Source organism: Podarcis muralis, chromosome 5 (genome assembly GCF_964188315.1).
Source record: "Podarcis muralis chromosome 5, rPodMur119.hap1.1, whole genome shotgun sequence".
NCBI classification, from domain to species: domain Eukaryota; kingdom Metazoa; phylum Chordata; class Lepidosauria; order Squamata; family Lacertidae; genus Podarcis; species Podarcis muralis.
In genome coordinates this window covers 52,005,461-52,027,991 of record NC_135659.1, presented here as the reverse complement: position 1 = coordinate 52,027,991, position 22,531 = coordinate 52,005,461, and the positions used below count along the sequence as shown (strand labels likewise).

At 42.9% G+C, this 22,531-nt stretch overlaps 1 protein-coding gene across 12 annotated transcripts in view; it reads left to right on the top strand.

The window, feature by feature from the left end:
• The window catches only part of ST3GAL3 (ST3 beta-galactoside alpha-2,3-sialyltransferase 3), a 188,463-nt gene that overhangs the window by 133,835 nt on the left and 32,097 nt on the right, over nucleotides 1-22,531 (top strand). For all 12 annotated transcript variants that reach the window (XR_003707254.2, XM_077928801.1, XM_028733756.2 and 9 more), the window contains one exon: nucleotides 9,837-9,983. Coding sequence is in view for 11 of the 12 variants with exons in the window: in XM_077928801.1 (XP_077784927.1) it covers nucleotides 9,837-9,983 (147 nt within the window). In the remaining variant the exon portion in view is untranslated. The remainder of the gene's footprint in view (nucleotides 1-9,836; nucleotides 9,984-22,531) is intronic.

Below are 22,531 nucleotides of genomic sequence, written 5' to 3'. Positions count from 1 at the left end.
GAAGCCCTTATTTCCAAATGATTTGTCTTTCCTGCTGATCTACCAACCATTCTCATACAACTGATGTGCAACTAATCAGGGATCAATGAGCAGTTTTACAGGACTAAAGTTTTGTTTGCAGGACGTGGAGTACTATATTGTGATGTAACCTGCAGAATCTGTGAGATGCACAGCTATGAATCAACACACCTCCTGAGTTACGGCTCTTTAAACGAAACTGGGTTGAAGAAACTTCATTTCTTTGCTGCCCTGGGGGCATCATGCATCAACAGGCGAACAGAGTCCTGGTATCATTCATTTCAGGAGGGACAAATTTGGAGTGGAGAAGTAGCAAGAGTGCTTAACACTTTCCCCACCTACCACTTCTCTGCTGCATATCACCCCCACCCGCAGGGTTCCAAATTCATGTTTGTCCTTGCAATGACTAGGAGATGCATGGGAAGTAATTTTGACCACAGAAATAATTACCTGGGGAAGGGTAATGCATCCCACCTTTCAGTTCTTTATATGAGACTGAGGCAGCATAGTGACTAAAGACTCAACTACAGAGGAACAAAATGTGCACAAAGAACTCATCTTTGCACTTTTTCTTCTATTTTCTGCCTGTCTATGATCTCTCACGCCACCCATTTTCTGGTTAATTGGTCAGTTACATTATATTTTTGCACATTTTTCAGTAGTACAACTGAGAGTTCAACCAGGGCGCGGGGAACCTTTACTAGGAAGGTAGCTAATAACCCAATCGTATCCATGCAACTTAAATGATAGCTCATTTATCCCTTGGGCAGATGCAAGGAAAAAGAAATGCAATTCAAATAAAAAGTGTGAGAAGCAATGTATGACACCAGACTGTTGCACTGTGAGCAACATGATCACAAAATATATCCAGGAGATTTACCACCACCCCTACCCCATGAGCACACCTTTATGTTAGCTCTCTTTGGACCTTTTTCTTTGCCCCTTTGTGTGAGAAACTGGAAAAAGTAGGGTTGCCATATGTCCAGAATTTCCCAGACATAAACAGAATTACTTCAGTTGTAATCAGTGTCTGGGCGGAAATCGGCAAAATCCAGGAAAATTTGGATGTATGGCAACCCATGTTGGCAGTGTAGTTTTTGCCGATTTTCCTTTAAAAATAGCTCAGAACCATTTTTTGTTTTTTTGTAATTTGCAAAAAATAAAATAAAAATCTCAACAACTTTGGCCAAAAAAACTCAACAACCTTTGTGCCTGGGTTTTCACTTTTTAGAATATGGCAACCCTAGGAAAAGGCAGGTACTATATGTCCAGTGGAGATGTGTGAAGTCCACTCTGCTAAATCTGCAGGGGAGAGCAGGCGCAAACCAAACTAGACTTCACCAACTGCCCACAAATCAGAGATTCCTGGTGGCCGTGACCAAGCTATAGAGCAAACTCTGTATTTTAAGGGCTGTTGCTTCAATGAGAGCAGGGGTGTCCAGGGAATTTCCATTGGGTTTGCTTTGCCCAGTTTCTGCTTTCATAATACAACACTCCTTATTTGATGACAAATGCACTTCATTGTGAGACTTTATTGCTCGCTGAAGGAAATAATTACTTCCTGCAACTAATTATATAAAAATGAAGTCACAAGAACAGGCCAATTGCCTGGGAAGTGACTCAGTGCAATGATTGTAAGAAAAGCGCTGGAAAAGATCTCAGTAGCAGTACTTCACTAGACCTCCACTTTGGTGTTCCATAATGAAGAATAGATAAGCATCTTTTTTTCTGAGCCTACCCAACACATGACTGCAAAGGAGTGGAGAAATTGGCAGTGTTGATACCATCCTCCACACATTCTTGAGATAGCTTGGTGTTTTTAACACCCTCTCTGGTGTCATTACTCGGTTCAAGCATTCAGATAACAGAAGGCCAAGGATACCCTGACATCCCCCAAGTTGCTCTCCTCGGTTCAACCAGTATTGGCAAATGTAAGTAATGACAGGCACCGGAAAACTCGCAGCTCTTCAGGATGCAAACTCCCACTTTGATGGTGGAAACAACCTCAGTGCCTTGCAAAGAGGGGGGATGGATATTGTTTGACTGAGAAAGAAGAATGAATTTAGTCACAATCTCAAGAAGGAATGTAATGTAACAGCACAATCCTCTACATGCCTTCTCAGAAGTAAGCCCCATTGAGTTCAATGCGTTCACTTATGCAGTTGAAAATCTGCCACTCCCCCTGTTATTCAGGTGGAGGCAATAATAGATTCTGGAAGAGGTAAAGGCAAATTCAGCTCATATGTGCCCTGCTTTCATCTGTGCTCTCATAGATGAAACAATTATATCCTCCGAAATCTACCTTACAAACCACATTCCATATATAGAATGTCCTTAGCTGTGCTCTTCCTGTTCGCTGAGCATTTCATGTGACATCCCACATGATGTGGATTCAATTGATTCAAGTGTAAAGTTAAAGAAATTGGAAGGAGGGTGTAATTTAGCCCTCCAACACTCAAGTAGAACAAAATATGAGCCCTCCCTAATTACTGATCATCAGAGTAAAGGCAAGTAAGAAGTGATATGATATATGTGTATAAAATTATGCATGGCATGGAGAAAGTGGAGATAAAAAGAGTTTTTATTCATTTCTCATAACAATAAAGCTCATGGACTCCAGTGAAGCTGAATGTTGGAAGATTCCGGACAGACGAAAGGAAATACTTCTTCACACAGTGCATCGTTAAACTATGGAATTTGTTCCACAAGAGACAGTGATGGCCACTAACTTGGGTGGCTTGAACAGAGGATTAGACAGCTTCAAGGAAGATAAGGTTATCTGTAGCTACTAGCTACAATAACTGGCAGAAGTTTATTCCAGATGCTTCTAGAAGTGAAGCCCTTGATGGTCCCGAAGCAGTGTCATGCTTCTCAATACCAGTTTCTGGCAACCATAGGAAGGGAGAGTGCTGTTGCATTCAGATCTCACGTGTGGGCTTCCCATGGGCATGTGGCTGGCCATTGTAAAAGCAGGAAGCTAGTTGGACCACTGTCCTGATCCAGCAGGGCTATTCCTATGTTACTACTGCTAAGATACTGTAAAATCTGCTGCTTGTCTGATTGAATTTCTGCCTCTTTTGATACAGGGTACTCACTGTATTGAATCACCTCCCATCAACTCATCTCTAGCCCCTATCCTAAAAAGATTGCTCTTATCCCAGATCTGAGGAATATACTTTTTGATAAGGTCTATACAAACATTCAGAATATATCCCTTAGCTCTCTTCCCATGACTGAGCTGAATGAGCTCTAAGAAATGTGTGTTTTTAGTAGTGCCTGGCATTTGTTAACTGCCCTGTCTGTCTGCTCCTCTGAGTCTAAAGAAGGGCAGGTATCCCCAATAGGAATTAACAGCTTTAGACATTTCCCCAAGCATCTGTCTCTAATCAGACTATTAGACATAATAGTGGCTGCCCCAGTAGAACACAGCAGCTGAGAGGATACCTTAATACCAGCTGCTAAAGCCTACAGGGGTTAGTGGCTGTGGAGCCAGCTGCCTGTGGTTTGTATAGTGGTGGATATGAGCTTTATAGCTGAGAAACAAGGAGCTGTAGAACAAAACCACAAAGCCTCTGTTTTGGAACCCAAACACAAGGAACAGGATGCTTTTATTTTGAATGCATTCAGCGTGGTAGCACATTTCAGTAGTGTTGATAATCCTAGAATAATACAAATGAAATAGACCAGAATATTACCCATATCCTATTACCCAAAGTAGAATATATTTCCAAACTCCAGTGTGCCCAAAATAGGTTTAAGCAAAGTGTACCATGGTAAAAGGGATGCAGGTGGCGCTGTGGGTAAAAGCCTCAGCGCCTAGGACTTGCCAATCGAAAGGTCGGCGGTTCGAATCCCCACGGCGGGGTGCGCTCCCGTCGCTCGGTCCCAGCGCCTGCCAACCTAGCAGTTCGAAAGCACCCCCGGGTGCAAGTAGATAAATAGGGACCGCTTAATAGCGGGAAGGTAAACGGCGTTCCGTGTGCTGCGCTGGCTCGCCAGATGCAGCTTGTCACGCTGGCCACGTGACCCGGAAGTGTCTGCAGACAGCGCTGGCCCCCGGCCTCTTGAGTGAGATGAGCGCACAACCCCAGAGTCTGTCAAGACTGGCCCGTATGGGCAGGGGTACCTTTACCTTTACCTTTACCACGGTAAAAAGACTGCACAGCTAATACCTCTGCAAGTGAGCCCTGCCACCCTTAAAGGGAAAGCAGTCCAATCCAACAATCTGGTTCCCCCTCCCCCAGAAGTCAAGTCCTTGATGGTCTAGAAGCAATAGGTCATATTAATTATAGCATTAAGAAAAAAATTGAAATACATACACACATTTTTGATGCATTAAGTTTGCCTGCCCATCACTAGCTCCTGGAGTTTACACACAGATGTTGTTGGCAACAAGACAAGGTAGTTGAAATAAACCTAGAAAATTTCATGTTTAGAAAACTCCTTGTAACATTTTCTTTGCTGCCGTCTGCAAAATGAAAATATTGCTGACTTTGGGGTTTTGTTTTCATTTGTAGATGTTTCAGGATCACAGCATTGGCTTCTGGGCATAAAGACAAACTATAGGAAGCTTTCCTAGTTGATAATGTTTTGTTGACGATTGTTTAAACTCCAGAGCTTGCATAAAACACAGAAATATATTTAATCCAATTTGTAAATACTTTATTTAAACAAGCAGTCCATCTGCTTCAGTTCGCAGTTGCATTCAAAGCACTGCCCCACATGTTTCTGAGTCATGGGCCACCCCCCTTCTTATTGCATTGTGAAATTAGCCAAGATCCTTCTATTATCCTGGAGTAGCAAACATGGTGCTCATGACTGATTACTTCCACTGGTACCTTTGAAACCTCTGTGTTCCCCCCTTTACTCCCCTCCTTGAGGTATATACTAGAGGTATCAAGTATATAGAGCTGAAGAAGAACTTAGAGTTACATTCTATCGCACTGCCTCTTTCATCTGTATTTACTCTTCAAATCTCAGAGCAGCATCCAAGCTGTCAATCTGAGTTTTGCAAAGCACATAATGTTGGAAGAGGAAGTGGGAAGAGTGTTGCTCCTTTCAGCTTCCTCTTTCAGTTGTATGAGTTTTTCAAGGCTCAGATTGGCAGCCAAACAGCTGGTCAGAAAGTGAGGTGACCCAAAGGGTAAGAGGAAAAGAAGGATATAAGAAAAGAGGAGTGGTCTTTATATACCCCACTTTCCCTCTTACCCTTTCTCATTGGATTCTGCACCAGTTAAAGTTTCTGAACCATCTTCAGAAGCAGCTCCATGTGTAACATGTTGCAGTAATATAATCTAGAGGTTACCAGAACATAGACAACAGAAGTTAGGCGGGCTATCCCTGTCCAGATGGGGGCACAGCTGGGCCATCAGCCAAAGCTGATGGAATGCACTCCACACACCCAAGGCCAGTTGAGCCTCCAGCGATAGCAAAAGATCCAGGAGTACCCTCAAGCTACGTATCTGCTCCTTCAAAGGGAGTCTAATCCCATCAAGAGCAGGTAATTTCCCAACCATCCGTTCTATGGAACCACCCACTAAAAGTGCCTCAGTTTTACCTGGATTGAGCATCAGTTTATTGGCTCTTATTCAGTCCATTACTGAGACAAGGCCTAGAGGGGTTTTATTGGAAATCCTATACACCTCTGCATTTCCCACCTTTCTTTCTCTAAACTGCCACTTCAGAGGGTTTCACACGTATGAAGCATTTTCTGCATAGATGTCTTAACATGCAGTAAATTGTATGCGTCCCCTATAGTGGACACACATTTCTGTTCTCCACGCCTATATGTGGTGTGCCACAGTAGTGATTTTATTATAGGAAAACTGGTTTGAATGTTTTGTTACCTCATCACCACTTCCAGGTAACTCCAAATAGCTCTACAGGATGTGATGTTGAAATCCATCATGTGAATTACAGCACTGTTTCTTGATACTAAAACTTTTAATTGTTTCTCTTTCAACATTCCTTTAATTGACACCTCTGTGTCTATCATAACTACTTCCCCGAAACTGTTAGCACTTTTTCTTTCACTATAAACACTGACTATCAACTGATGCTGTAATATCAGTAGTAACTCATGGCAAGTCTTTTTATTTCACATATTTCCATGACTCAGGGCAGAGGCTATAGCTCATTGGCAGAGACTGTGCATTGCATGCAGAAGGTTCCGGGTCCAATTCTTGGTATCCCTGGGTAGGAAGAACTCTAGTCTGAAACCCCCAAGAGCCACACAAGCTAGATTGACCAGTGCTCTGGTTCAGAATTAGGCAACTTCCTGTACTTATCTGCATCCCACTTGGTAAGGAAGAAGTGATACTTCTGCTAGTCCTTATTTTGATGATGACTGTTTTGTCAGCTTTTGTCTTTGTATAGACTTTTTTATCCTGGGGAGCAGAAATTGCTGCTATTTAAAATTATATGAAAATTGCTTAGTTAGTTAGTATAGGAGAAAGCACAAACCGTTTAAAGTGGAAACTGGCAATGTGTGGGAAAGGCTGTGTTCTGCCTTGAAGCTGGTGTCCTCCAGAGGTTTTGGACTACAGCTCTCTTCAGCTGCAGCCAACATAGCTTCACTGACTGGGGGTGATGGAAGTTGCAGTGAAAAACATATGGAGGGCGCCAGATTCGGAAGGCTGTTCTATCTACAAGGCTGGGAGCAAGCAAAAAATAATAATGGTATTTTGGTGGGGAACTCTCTGTTCTTAAGGGTTGAGAATTGTGGCAGCAGGTGGGAATCTCAAGGGAGAGAGAAGAAGCAAAGGCCATGGGAAAACCAGAAGGGAAGGACTGTTGGAGCTGGGGCTGAAATGTGCCCATCCACTAAGCTGCAGACCATTTTTATGCCCACATTTCCATATACATCTCATCTGTTTGGGCATTTTGTTAGTTAATTATTAAAGACCAATAGATTTTATAATTGCTTTAAAAAACAACTGGTGACTAACATGTGACCCTCCTTAATTTATTGGAGTACAGTTGCTCTAATCCAGTGTTTCCCAACCGGTGTTCCGCGGCACACTACTGTGCCGTGAGACATCGGGTGGTGTGCCGTGGGAGGGAGGCGGGCGAGAGGCGGCGGCGGCGAGGATCCGGCGGGGGTGGGGGGAGCGGGGGCCGTCGTGCGCAACCGAACTCACTTGGCGCGCTGCCGGCTTGTCCTCCTTCAACCCGGGTCGGGCCAGGCCTGCTCACGTCCCCGGATCCCCTAGCAGCAGCCGCACGCTCTCCAAAAGCGCAACGCTGCGCGCAACCGCTCGGCCAGCTGGTGCTCTGCGACTCCGCCCTTTCCCCTCCCAGCGCCGGAGGGTTCGCGCGACCGCAGCTGTTCCCTTTCGCAGCGCGCGGGAAACAATTCCAGGCCGATTGCCTTGTGCCGAAAAGCACCGCCTCTCCTTCCAGCTCAGGCCCGGGCCGCCGGCTCCCCGAATGACGTCACGGGGGCGGGGCTTTAATGGTGGTGTGCCGCGAGATTTTTTTCCGGTAAACAGGTGTGCCGTTGCCCAAAAACGTTTGGGAAACACTGCTCTAATCCCTGGCCATTGGGCATGCTTACTGGTGCTGATGAGTGTTAAGAGTCGAATAACATCTGGAGGAGCACAGGTTAGCTGCCAGTATTTTAAAAGCAGATAATTCACAATGAGTGGATTGTGGGAATTCATTAAAAAACATAGTTTTGTGTGTCGGACTGCTGACTAGATATCGGCACATCAGGAGCTTCTGGGAACTCTCAAGAGCAAGGTGTGATCTCTGTATCATGTTGAAAATTTAACACATGTTTCTAGTTCCACTGAAGATTGTGGTTATGGAGTAAGGAGCAATAGTGCCATCTAAGTGGTGCTGTCATGCTCCATACTGCACAGTAATCTTCAGAAGGTAGTCTTCTTCAAAAATATTGTGTTGCATATCCTAATGATTTTCTGCAGTTCATAATAGAAAGTGAGCACTTGTGAAAACAATACCCAAAGCATTGGATTAGGTACTGCAGGGAATCAGTGCCGTTGCAGGCGCTCTGTAATTGGAGCTGCTTGATTTGTCTCCACTAATCTTTCCTCGGCTGTGGATTTTACATCAAATAGCTGGTTTTCTCAGGGGCACAATAAGAAGTACAGACCAAACTACAGTAAATAAAGATACCTAATCCATTCTAGACATGAGCCGAGAGCCTAGTTTCCTCATCTGTCAGAGTTCTCCCTTCCTTCGATTTATGAGGTGTTTCATTCTGCAGACATTCAGCTTTTCCTTTAGCCCATGGGTGCAAAGGGCAGGGAGTATATATGGTTCGCTGGGAGAACAAGAGAAATATATTACCAGTGTTGATGGTCAGTCTAGGGAACAGCCAGACTGAAGCTACTTTCATTTTGTAAATTGAGTTGAGATTGAACCTACTCACAGTTTTGAGAAAGCAAAAGTCTGGTGGTGGAATTTTAAGTGATTCTGGGCATATTTTTATGAGTTCCCAAATGCACTTCTCACTTATACAGCCCATCTACTTAAACAATTGTGTTTCTGCTTGATATAAGTAGGCCATGACCTATTATTGCTGTCCAGAAAATATTTGAAGTACGGTTGTAATTTGTAGGAAGAATGCAGCAAACCTCTGGTCTTGGATGCACATACCCTCCAATGTTTCTGCAGTGAAAATAGGGACGTCCCATTCCATAAAGATAATTTTACTATTTATACCCCACACATCTTATCTTCCCTATACCAGCTCTACTTCGGCAACAGAGTTGGCGGGGTGGGCAGTGTGGCACTTCCCATTTCATCCCAAGTGGAGAAATGGGACACACTGCTCCTGCTCCTGTGCTGTGGATGTAACTGCTACTGGTGGTTCTCCCACTTTACGTTGATAGGTGTTTTCTTTCTCTTTTCCTGCCATGTCCACAGCTTTCCAATTATGAAGTATTTCCAAAGAAATCCCCTAGAAGGTACACAATGGAGAGTGGGTGTTAGGAATGCAAAAAGCAGGAGCTAGGCCTATGTGTAAGGGACGCTGATGGCGCTGTAGTCTAAAGCACTGAACCTCTTGGGCTTGCCGATCAGAAGGTCGGCGGTTCGAATCCTCACGGCGGGGTGAGCTCCCATTGCTCGGTCCCAGCTCTTGCCAACCTAGCCGTTTGAAAGCACACCAAAAAAAGTGCAAGTAGATAAATAGGCAAGTAGATAAATAGGGAAGATAAACGGCGTTTCCGTGCGCTGCTCTGGTTTCAGTGTTCTGTTGCGCCAGAAGCAGCTTAGTCATGCTGGCCACATGACCTGGAAAAACTGTCTGTGGACAAACGCCGGCTCCCTCGGCCTGTAAAGCGAGATGAGTGCCATAACCACAGAGTCGTCTGCAACTGGACTTAACTGTCTGGGGTCCTTTACCTTTACCTTTAGGCCTATGTGTGGGCCAATTTAGTAAGTTCCCCCCAAGACTTTGTAATAGTACTAAACCACAACCAACACCAAACCCCTTCTATTATGCTCACAATTTGTTGTTGTTGTTACTTCCCCTTCCCTGTATGTGTATGTGACAAGACTTATTTGTCTTGGATTGTAAATCAGATGTGACCTAACAAGGATGGCTGAAGTTGGAGTATGGGTGGAATGTATCTTAAAAGCCCAGACAAGAATAGCTGGAATGGACCCATCATTCAGGGCTTTTTTGTGTAACCTGCCCATACCTTGGCATCATTCCTTGGTAGATCCTAGAATATGTTCCTAGGATATAATTTATTTCTACAGAGCTGGCAGGTTCAAATGAAAAACAGGTTTGTGAGATTACAGCATGTCAGTTATCTAACCATTTGCGATGGGCCTTTGCTTTTCTACAGAGTGCCTCTGATGGCTTCTGGAAGTCTGTGGCAACCCATGTTCCAAGAGAGCCACATGAAATCCGTATCCTGAATCCATATTTCATCCAAGAGGCAGCTTTCAGCTTTATTGGCCTTCCTTTCAACAATGGTCTGATGGGCAGAGGGGTAAGTGTGCAGGAAGCTTACCCCCAAAATGACACTTTATTTTGTGCTGCTGATAGAAAGCAAAATGTGAATTTAATCCATGATCCGTAGTCCTTTCCCAAAGCCACACTCATCTAATAGAGGTAATTCCTCTGGTCAGAGACTCTGTAACTTCTGTGTTTGTGCAGTGTCTAGCATACTGGTGCTAAATGTTAGATAGAAGCTGTAATAGTAATTATCAGAAAGGTGATTAAAAAATGATAAAAATAGATTTCACAAATGAGGAATGCAAATTGCAGCATTTCACAGAAAACAGGTATGACTGGGTCAGATGTGGTCATATGTGTTATATGTTTTAAATTGCATCAATACACATATGGTACATGTTTTCCCTCCTTCAAGATATATAAAGCAGGTTTCAAGATTCCAGCTAATTAACAGGAATCTTACAGCACTGCTTGTGGGCTCATACAATGCTGGAGTGATCATTTTTTTACCTGATGGCACACATCTGCACGTAATGCTACTCTTCTTGCTTGGATGCTACAAGTAAGCTGTTAGGCTTAAGCAGGCCTATTTCTTCCTTCAGTTTTCTTTTTTATTTCTTCAGCCAACACCTTTGGCAAACCATGGCTGAACTTCCCTCAAGATTCTGTAGGTACTGGAAGTTTATAGGTCCTTGCTAGGGCATTTTCACATTATTAATATTATTATTTTAAATAATGAAATAATATATTTCTGAATATTTGGGGAATCTCCTCAATATGCAGAATTACCACCTTTGTTTGGATGATGGACTTGTTTTGCTTCCATACTGATGGGCATGGAATCACCTAAGTTTTGTATTAGAGGGGATGGTGATATTTTCATTTTATTATGTATTTTATGTTCTCATTTTCATTTTAATATTGTGAATGGCCCTGTGATCTTCAGATGAAAGGCAGTATACAAATTTCAATAGTAAATAAATATTAAAAACAAGTCAATTCCATTTTCATCATTCTTACGTCCTTCACTCAGGAATGGACTCCCTTTCACTTTGAGGGATTACAGCAAAAATGTTCCCTTAATTTCTCCAGTATGTTAGCAGTGTGAGTAAGCATAGAGTATAAGGTAATTTGTAGATGGAACAGAGTTGCTGATTAGAGGACACAGAAAAAAATTTCATCTATGTCTGAGATACGCTCCATCACTATACAGTGGTACCTCGGGTTACATGCGCTTCAGGTTACAGACGCTTCAGGTTACAGACTTCGCTAACCCAGAAATAGTACTTCAGGTTAAGAACTTTGCTTCAGGATGAGAACAGAAATCGTGCTCCAGCAGCGCAGCAGCAGGAGGAGGCCCCATTAGCTAAAGTGGTGCTTCAGGTTAAGAACAGTTTCAGGTTAAGAACAGTCCTCCGGAACGAATTAAGTACTTAACCCGAGGTACCACTGTACTAGAATTGATAGAATGGGAAACCATGCAGACATTCCTTAAGCCTCTTCAGCTCCTATTTATTTCTGTTACAATATATTCCTATCATTATATATAGAAAAAGTAAATGATCCTCCCAAGACCCTTCCTCATATGCCTTTTAAATATCTGGGTTTCTTTTGCTGGAAGAGGACAAATTGCCCAGCTAGGTCAGCTCTGTGCTTCAGCATTCTGTCTTCATCATTAGGCTGCATTATCTGATTCAAAGGAATGGGTAAAAGATAAACAATTGTTGCATAGAGCCAGGACAAGTTGCCTGTTAAGAAGATTTTAACACCTTCCCCACAGTATGTTTTTTCTTGTTCCCCCAGCAAGGTAGATAATGTCTTTTGAAAAGCTTCTTGATTAATATTGGAATCATTTTCAGTTAAACTGTTTTTTTATTGAGTATATACCCAAGTATATTCTCATAGTTGTGTGGTGTTTTTTTTAATCCTCATAAATTTGTTATCCTACTTTTTTGTACTAGTGACAACCAATCTAAAGGTGACATTGTGCAGAAAAATATTTCCTCATCTCAGTTTTCACTCTTTGCTTCACAGAATGGCCCTTATTCTTTTATCCTATGAGGCAGGCAGGCTAGATATTGCCCCTCTGCATTCCTGTTGGACTTTGTAATTATAGAGATGTTTGTCATCTCCTCTCTAAGGTAAACAATCCCAGCCTTTGCAATTTTCCTGTACAGAAGAATCAGCCCAGACCCGTGAGAGTTCATTCCCCTTCCTTTTCTGGCATACTCCACCCCCACAATACATTTTGAAGGTTTTGGTTTTTTTCATGAAATGGGAGACTTGGAATGAATACACATTGCTAGGTGGGATTTCTAAAGGTGTGCCATGGCCTGCTATGAGAGAGCACTAGGCAGTAAGCTTCTTAGAGACTGAGTGAGTCAGACCACCTAGATGGCAAAGAGTCATGTGATGAAATTCAATCAGTTTATTTATTCAGACAGACATGGAGAAAAAATATCTAGTGATTAGACTCTGAAATCAAGAACATGCAAATTTGGTGTAAGATGCACTTCCAGTCATTAAGAATAATTGCACCCAAAACGACTCAAAGAGAATGATGAGAAAGCCAGGGATACTACTGAGATCGACTATTTTCTTAAACAAATGTAAGTAATCCAGGTGTTTAGTTTCTACATACATAAGAGATAAAATGAGACATTCAAAGCTCTTTCCCCCTAAAAATTAACCTTCAGAAGTGGGAAATTAGTCAGAACTGAACATCAGGAAGACTTTTTGCATTATTTCATTTTCATTTTCAATTAGGCTGGATTTTAACACACAGCAAAGCAACTCATTATTTACAGATATGCTGAAAACATGATTGCAGAATGCATAGTAGAATACTTTAATTGTGTATTTTCTGATGGTCATTTTTATATTTGTGTTCTGCGTACTGACTATAAACATATATGAAATCTATTAAAACCAGCCCTTTCATTAAAAGCCCCAAAGCCTGTTGGAACAAGAAAGTCTTCACCAGCCAGCACAAGGACAACAAAGAAGGAGCCAATCTAGCTTCTCTAGGGAAGGAGTGATTGCAATTTAACTTCTCAAATATGCTCTGCCCCTAGTAGCATGTATATTCTTGTACCAGAACAACCGGCTGATTGTCAGGCGAAGTGGGGCTTCAAAGCATTGCACAGGTTGAAAATGGGTCTCCTGATGTATTAGTGACATCAGTTGATTAACAGTTGATCTTCTGGTGGGGGAGATGTCCTGCTTCTTCTGGGGTAGTTTGTCCACCTTTGGTCCTCGCCTGCACTCAGCTTTCACCTGTGGCTCCTAGATGCTGTCAGCATGCGACAGCAGTCACACCTCTGGAAACAGCTTTGGCTGGCCGGCTAAACCAGGTGAAGGTAGCTGATAGGTCTCAAACTCTCAGTGAGTTAGGGACTTTCCCTACATGTGAAGACAGGCTCTGGCAGATTGAGTGGGTCCAATGGTCAAGAGGGGTGATTTTATTCATGACAGAAAGGCTTTGGGAGTAATCCCTCTGGAAAAATCTTCAGGAGAAGAAAAGGCTAAGGAATAAAGCTGACACAAATCTTGAGTGGAGTCCCTAAGACGGTTGGATGGTGTCTTGTATGCCTCCTTCCGGCAACTCTTGCAGCCAAGCTGGTGCCAAATGTATTGCTCTGATTTCCTTTAGACCACATCAGCAAGGCCAAGATTGGGGTCTTGTCATCTGGGCAGCCTAGGATCTCAATATACATTGCCCAGGCTTGCACTCCTAGGAAGTCACTATGCAGTTTGACTTCATCCCGTGAGGCAAATTCCATTGTCTCTTGAGACAGAGGCACTGCTGTGAGAAGATTTTCTATTTTAGCAAGGATTTCCCTTATCCAAATTACGCATGTATACATTCTGAGAATCCATTTCCCCCCACTTTCATTATTATCAACAAAACAGGTTCTGATGAGGGGTTTTGATATGTATGGTGGGTGACAAAACAATTTTTTGCTAGCCTCTTTTTGCTCAGTTTATTTTTATTTTGAAAAACATTATCTTAAATACACATACAATTAAATTTATTTGGAATGTAGAAAAGAGACTGCAGAAATGAACATGCTCTGAATTGAGCTTTCTGAGGTTTTGATAGGTTGTGTTACAATATCAAATTGGTAAAATCAGCCAAGGAGGGCTTTAATTAGAACCTGATGTTTAACTTTATGAAAGTATGCTTAGGCATTTTTTAAAAAAATCTAGTTTATGAGACTTTAAGGAAAACAGATTTTTGCCAATGGCCTCTATCAGATGAAGTAAACGGTAAACTATTTGGTCAGATGCTTTGAACAAAAACAGAATTAGCTATGCAGGTGTAGGACCTTAGAAAGTTAGGATCTTTTTCTACACATAGGGACAATTACAATCTCATCTGAGAACTTGTTTGCATCCACTTGGGACCTCCATGTACTCATGAGTTATACTTTAGTGCACAACTGGAATGTATGAAGCAACCCCAGGGAAAAGGAGGTTGGCTGTGAAACAGGGTTTCTCACAAAAGCATTGTACCTTTCTTTGTATAGACTGTGACACCTATGAGCTGCTTGTTACTGTATTACTTTAGAGCAGATGCAGTGGGAATAGGAGTGATTTGCAGCACCATCCTACCAAATGGATCCAAGGGTAAATCTTTGCCATAAAGACACTGCAGAGTCCTCTTCATGTAATGTGCAGCTTGCTCTTTAATCTTTGTGGTATCTTAAGAGTCAGTTAACCAAACCTCCTCTTTTTGTCAAGAACTTAATTGAAAAAGGTACTGGGGAATTAATGAAAGATAATATGTAATGAAAGTCCTCTCACAAAGTGCCTATCTTGAGCATGTCCAGAATTGTACAAAAAGGCACCAGCAAAGCATAAGGTCAGGCAGAGGCTTGAGGTAGATCATCTCCTTAATAACTAGGGCCAATCTGAAATCCTTATAAAGGACCGTAATATTCCATACCTCTTTCCAAGCTTAAATAAACTTCAGGGCGCTGCTAGCACACCACATATGGTAACAATGTGCTGCCAATTAACTTCGTAATTTTAGGGGGGTTTTCAGCAGGGTTGAGAAGGCTGAGTGAAATGGTTCAAGGCTGATCTCAAAGTGTTTCTTCCAGGATTTAATAAATGGTTAAATGCAGGAACATTCTCCACTTTGAGACTATAATTTGTGCCAGATGAATCTGGAGAAAACTGTGAGGTACAATAGTGCATAGACAGCAAAGATGGCTGAAAGATTCATTCAGTTGTGTGAGACTTGCTTTCTAGGCAGAATTGGATAGGGTGTGTGGAAAGTGGGGAAGCCTCAGTGTGTTGTAGGCTTTTTAGTGATATCTGCCTCTGTATTGAGAAGTGGGTAAGCCAAGCTTTCAGGGAAAGACCATCAAATCTTTCTCCTTCCCTTAACACTGTCAGCATTATTTGAGGGCATAAAAGAAACTTTTGGTGCAGGACTTTAAGGTAGGGTATTGTCAGCATGTCATCCCACAGCTCAAACTGCACTGGCTTCCATATTGTCTTTTGGGCCCAGTTCAGCGTGCTGGTTTGGACCTTTAAAGCCCCATACCAGTTAGGACCAGTATATCTGAGGGATAACTGTCTAAATCATCCTGCTCATTAAGGTCATCCACAGAGATCCACTTGTCGGTTCAAATACATGTTTTGAAACAAGGAAGAGACTTTATCTGCTACCACTCCCATACTCTGGAACACCCTGCCCTGGGGAGGTTTGTTTTGCCCCCTGTTTGTATGCCTTCCACTAGAGCAGTGGTTTCCAGTTAGCTAAGTACTGCATACCCCCTGCTTTTCAAAAGCCAAGCCATGAACCCCCTACTTTTGAAAATGTTATCTATGTGGTAGTTTTTATTATGTGCATAGTGCCAGCATAACCCTCCAACATGTCCCAGCACAAAACCAGGACAGGTATCTTCCAGCTTATAATTCTTTCAGGTAAATAACTAAAGACCACTACTTCTAATTAGCATTCAGGGTGCATCCTTATAAATCATTTTTTGTAGCAGATTGATTACGCAGAGTAATTCACACTCTTATCTTTTCTGTCCTTGCCACTATCATTCCAATTATACAGAATGGAAACTAATGTTAGTAGAGATAGTATCTAGCTCTCTGTGTGGTCTTGGGTAATTCATGAGCTAGGCTTTAGTTGTCCTTTCAGCCAGTTTGTTGCTCTAGTGAGAAATGACATCCATAGGAGTGACTGAATTCAGCTGATACATATTGATGCTGTGCTCATGACCTGGCTTGTTTACCTGCTGTAAATGTGTGTTGCATTTGTATCTGTTCAGCATGATCTTAAGCCATAGAATGCACTTTTCTGCAGTTATTTGGTTAACTGGACGTTGCATACAAGAGCATGTACAGCGGTACCTCGGGTTACAGACGCTTCAGGTTACAGACTCCGCTAACCCAGAAATAGTACCTCAGGTTAAGAACTTTGCTTCAGGATGAGAACAGAAATTGTGCTCCGGCGGAACAGCAGCAGCAGGAGGCCCCATTAGCTAAAGTGGTACCTCGGGTTAAGAACAGTTTCAGGTTAAGAATGGACCTCCAGAATGAATTAAGTTCTTAACCTGAGGTACCACTGTATACAGGACCCAGCCAGGGGTGTATGTTAGTCTGTCTGTTTAATAAAAAGCAATCTTGAGGGGCTGTACTTTTCCATGAAATAGCTGAGACTGTGTGAATGCACACTTTAACTCTTTCCTTGCTGGCCATATTCCTGCTCAAAATCACCCTTCCTAAGCTGCCTTTTTCTGTGATTTGGATTATATTTGCCGTTATAAAAATGTATTTTTATGTAATGTGTCATATGCCCCTTATTCTGCATGATACCTCAAGTATATGTTGAACAAAATATTTCTACAATTATTTCCTTTTCAAAGGACATTGATTTGAGCCTCAAAAGCTGGAAGAAATACTAGATCTTTGACTTTCTCCATTCTCTTCACTGTTAATTTATCGAATTTGTTGTAAGATACCCTCCCAATGGAGACAATGCCTGAAGACATTGTTGGAAGCTGCCCAGAGTGGCTGAGGCAACCCAATCAGATGGGTGGGAAATGATGATGATGATGATGATGATAGCAGCAGCAAAGGAGACGCAGATTTCTGATATATGCTCCCATCTTCTTTTTCTTCTCCACACGCAGGCTACATTATCTTCATCTAATCGGGAAATGAAATCTATACTCACACACTATTGGGATTGTAGTGGGAGTTACTCTGGCACTATACCAGTGCAACAGCCACCATATCCAATATATTCTCGGCCCTGAAAAGGGGCGGGGGGGGGGGAATAAACAACTAGAAAATATAAAAAACCTCATAAAAATAGAAGACATGACCATAGAGTCTCAGTAGACTCTGCAAGTGCACCATCAATCAGGATCTGTGGTGCTGCCACCCACATGCTACCCGCACATGGAGAGAGCCAATTAATTTATGATGATGGGGACACACACCCCACAGCTCCATAGCACCTCCCCTCCATCAGCCTCAATCACATAGCCTGCAATGATCCCACTTTTTCCAGTCCTACATGCAGAAGTTTTAATCTACTTCTGCTACTCACACCCAGCATTTGTAGCACAATGCACAAAAGGGGAAGACGAGGAGCCCTCAAATTACAGCTTCAACAGTTTCCTGTGTAGGACACCCGTACAGAGCACACACAGCCATCTTTGGACAAGGGCCAAAGCAGCAGTGAGATTCTAATAGCTACCTGTCCCAAAGAAGCAGTCTGTAAGAAGTGGCTTCCTGACTTTGACCAGGGGCATGTTTGCAGATGAATCCAGGGTTTTTGGCAGAAGCTAAGTACTAAGTACTAAGTATTTTGGTGGCCAAACTGGCTGGATGTCAGATAACTTGCCTCTTATCTACAAACATCCACAAAGCAGGTTTAGTTTCCTGTGATGATGGGGTGGCCAAAGGCAAGCCAGCTTTGAATGGCAAAGGGCACAGGCAGTGATTGTTGGTAAGCATCACAAGACAGTTTGTCCACCACAGTTAAGAGGCCACAAGGGATCTGTGACTAATCAGAACTCACAAGCGGATGACTGAGGTGTCCCTCATAAGGAAAAGAAGAATGCATTTTTAGACTTAATCCAATTACTGGTGGAAGATGTTTGCTGTAGGAAGCCTTTTTACCCCTTTGTTGAAATTAATTCATTAATTAATAGTTGAATATAGGTATTGGACTATATGCTTGTGTCAGATATGGAAAAGGTTCTGGGAATTAATTAGACTTGCGCTTCTGTTGCAGATTATGCAAATACCCACTCACATACTTGGCTACTGCTGTGGGAGTAAGATTGTTTTCCTCTGGTATGTTTGTAGTAGCACCACACACGTTGCTCAGAGCAAAACCAAACTAGGCACACAGTTCTGGTCATATGTAGTGTTCCAGATAAATGGAATTTCTCAATAATGATGCACCCATGCAGCAGCATTCATTTCTCTTGTGCACCTTTGAAATGCCTGTCCCCTTAAAGTCCAAGGAACACTTTACTAAATGAGCAGTGGGTGGAGGAGCACTGCACCCGAGGCCATCAAACTTACTGCCATTCCACCATTCCACTAGTACAGAGGTTTTAAACCTTTTTGAGTCCACAGCTCCCTTAACCAACTACATTCTTTCTGGGGCACCCCTGTGCGGCTTAGGAGCCCTGTTATGTCACCTCTTGCCTTCTGTCCCCCTTTCTTGAACAACCTCCCCTGTGGAGTGTTCCCTCAGCTTCTTCTCTCCCCTCCTTGGGAGTCCTCCAGGCAACTGCTGCTCCCCCCCCCCCCCCGGTCTCTGAGCTGCCCCCAAAGAGAGAAGCCTCCTCACTCTGCCCCAAAGGGGCCTGGGACTTGTCTGTCCATTCTCAACAGCAAGGGCTGGCAGACTGGTTGGCTGGGGTACCTTGCCCACTTGCTTGCTTGCCAACAGGCCACTTCAGCTCCTGGCAGCCAACACCTCCTGACCAGCCCTAGAGGCACCATTTGCCTGTGGAGCTTGTAGCCAAGGCTGCTGCAACAAACAGCTGTGCAAGCCTTTGGGAGGCAGAGAAATGAGAGGGCATCAGAGGAAGGAAGGAAGGAAGGAAGGAAGGAAGGAAGGAAGGAAGGAAGGAAGGACAGAGGCCAGTGTTGTCTGTGGCACCCCAGGGTGCCACAGCACACTGGTTGAAAACCACTGCACTAGTAGGATCTGAAGCCAGATCCTACTATACTAGGGTGGGGGAAAGGATTCCTTACCAATCACTCTAGCAACAGTGCATGAAGCAGTGCCAAAGCCCTTTCTGAACAGTATCTGGATGAAGGAGATCCTGAAAAGGGGAAGGCAAATGTGTGGGGCAGTCTGAAACTATCTTGTACCTTGGACACTGGTTGAATAGACAGCAGGGTAGCATGTGCAATGTCTCTTATGGCACAAAACCAAGTTTGGAAGACTTACTGTTTGTCATGGAACTTGAAAGGATACAGAAGCGTGCCTGGAATGGTTAGTTCAACAACCCCACAGAGGAACAGCGGGGAACATCCTGGTCATTGCTGCTGATCATGGAGCGGGCCTCTCTCACGATCAGCATGGAATGGAGTGTGGGATATATTCTAAATCTGGGAGAGAGCAGCCTGCAGAGAGCAAAGGAAGTAACAGAACGGAAATAAAAAGCAATAATTAGGAGCAGGCGCACATAGTCCCTGGACCTAGATGCAAGTAAGATTTTTTAAGGTTAGAGAGGAGATGGAGGTGTCACATGGGTGCTTAGTTAGTACTCATGCATCAGCCTCCCCTTCACCCCCTGAGTATACTTCCACATTCCCCATGGAGTTTGCAGGGGAACTCTGACATTTGCAGGCACAGCTTGCATACAGGCTGTGATACTGCAAGTTATAAGTTCTCACAAGTGTTTGGCCAGTAGCAGCAATGGTTAGATCAGAGTACCTCGCCCTTGCCAACAGAGAGTTTAGTTGATATGGGAGGCACTGCTCTCTGCTGTTGGGATGGAACAGTGCTAGTGCAATACAGTTGAGGAAAAATGCAGTAAAGGGGTGCGAGACATATAAAATTGCTGCAGCAGTTATACATTATTATAATATGTGATCCTTCTTGTTACAGGGTGCTCTGTCCTGCCCACCCCCCTCATTGGAGTGGAATGGGAATTGCTGTTGAACATTTGTGTCTGGAGTCTCAAAGTGTAGTATCAGGGAAATATTAGTAATGTATGTTGTGAGGTCAGGCTATTTTGTGCAAATTCCTGTTTCTCTCTGTTTCCCATCACCAAAGTTCCCCTGTGAGTTGTAGTCCCATAGCACATACGCTTGGAGTTGTGATCTTTCACTGTGGGGTTTATATACTGTTTCAGTGTGCTGTGATTCGGTTCTAAGTTACACCATGTCCTGTTCCTTGTTGTGGCTAGGCAGCTGTCAATGCAGGGCTGCTTCTTTTATTTTCCTCCCTCCCGTTGAAGTCAATAGAAGGCAAATTTGCTCCAAGTCTGGGGCTGGTGCAAAGGTGTGCCATTAGTGAGGTGTGTTGCTGTGGATTAAAAAGGTATAGCATTCTCGTCCCATGTACTGCCCATAACCCACCCATGAGTCCATCCAGTTTCAACTGGGGTGTCTTCACTGCCATAATAGCACTGCTAGAAGTATGTACCACTGATATATCAGATGACTTTCACCAGATTATCCACTATTGGCTCAGTTTTATGTGAAGCAGCAACCATCAATTGCTCCTGACTTCTTGTCCAGTCTTTCCCTGACCTATAAGATCAGACCCTGTCTTCATATGCCTGACTCTCCTGAATTCTTGTGTTCATATGCTTGTATTGCTGTTTTACTGGTTTTCTGATGTACTTTTGTTTTAATTACACTGTTGTTTTTAGGCTGTACTCCACTTAGAGGTTTTTAAAAATTAAAGTGCTTTATACACACATAAATAAATAATATAAATTATGGCAGTGGCATATTTGTTGTTCTTCTGGTATAGTGGAGCATCTTTCAAATCCTGCAGTCCCTCAACCAGTGAATAGGTACAGTTGTGCCTTCATGCCAGTGAGTAACAGGCCTGTGGGAAGGGTTGGTATCTCCACTTCTTGCAGTGGTGCCAGTTTGCCATGGAGCTTAAAATAGTTTACATTTTAAACTCAAAGCATGTAATTTAAAATCTCTAGAATCCTACCTTTCATTTTGAAAAGATGTGTGTAGCTTAAAGACATTCTATTATAATATAAATATAAACTGCAGAATAGGCTTTTGGGCCACATAACATTCTACTGCTTTCTAACTTGACTATAAATTACTTGTAGTCAAGGTGAGAACGGATACGGTCAAGTTTGATGATGACACCAAATTGTTCAGGTTGATAAAAACAAAAAGTAATTGCAAGGAACTCCAAAAGGATCTTTCCAAATTGAGTGAATAAGTGATATGTGATTCAGTTTAAGCAAATGTGAAGTGATGCATATTGGGGCAAGAAATCCTAATTTCATGTACATGCCAATGGGCTGTGAACTGGTGGTGAGTGACAAGGAATGAGACTTCAGGGTTATGATGGATATTGATTACAGTGTTGACCCAGTGTGCAGCAGCTGTGTAAAAGGCAAATTCCATCTTGAGGGTCATTAGGAAAAGGATTGAAAATAAAACTGCCAATAGGATAGTGCTGTTTTTCAGTTATACAGTGTGACTGTACAGTGGTGCCTCGCAAGACGAAATTAATTCGTTCCACGAGTTTTCTCGTCTTGCGATTTTTTTCGTCTTGCGAAGCACGGTGTCGGGAAAGTTTTGGAAAAGTTTCAAAAATTACCAAAGTCTTTAAAAACCTCAAAAAAGGCTACCACACCGCGTTCTATGAGTTGCTCCTCGAAGTCAAGTCACAACTGTATTAACGGTGTTAAGAAAAAGGAAACAAACTTGCAAGACGTTTCCGTCTTGCGAAGCAAGCCCATAGGGAAAATCGTCTTGCGAAGCAGCTCAAAAAACAAAAAAACCTTTCGTCTAGCGAGTTTTTTGTCTTGCGAGGCATTCGTCTTGCGAGGTACCACTGTACTTGGAATACTATGTGTACTTCTGGTTGCAGCAACTCCCCTATGAAGAAAGGTTACAACATTTGGTGGTTTTTAGTTTGGGGGGGGAGCAAGTAAGTGGAAACATGAAAAAAGGTATCCATTGCAAGTATCCATTGTGAGAAGCAAGTGGATAGAGAGGCTTTTCCCACCTGTCTAATGTCCAGTGGAGCTGACTCCAGGGCAGACAAACGGAAGTGCTTCTTCACACAGCACATAATCTATTAAATATATTTCCACTGGATTTAGTGATGGCCACCAATTTGGATGGCTTTAAAAGGGAATTAGGCAAATTATTGGAGAACAGGGCTATCAAAGACTACAACCATCATGGTTTTGCATCTAGCACCTGAGGCAGTATGCCTCTGAATGCCAGTTTCTGGGAATCATCAATAGAAAGAGTTCTGTTGTACTCAGATCCTGCTTTCAGGCTTCCCATAGGCAGATTCCTTTGATCTGATCCGGTAGGGCTCTTCTAATGCTCTTAACCATTAAAACGGGTAGCAAACATGGTGCCCTCTGG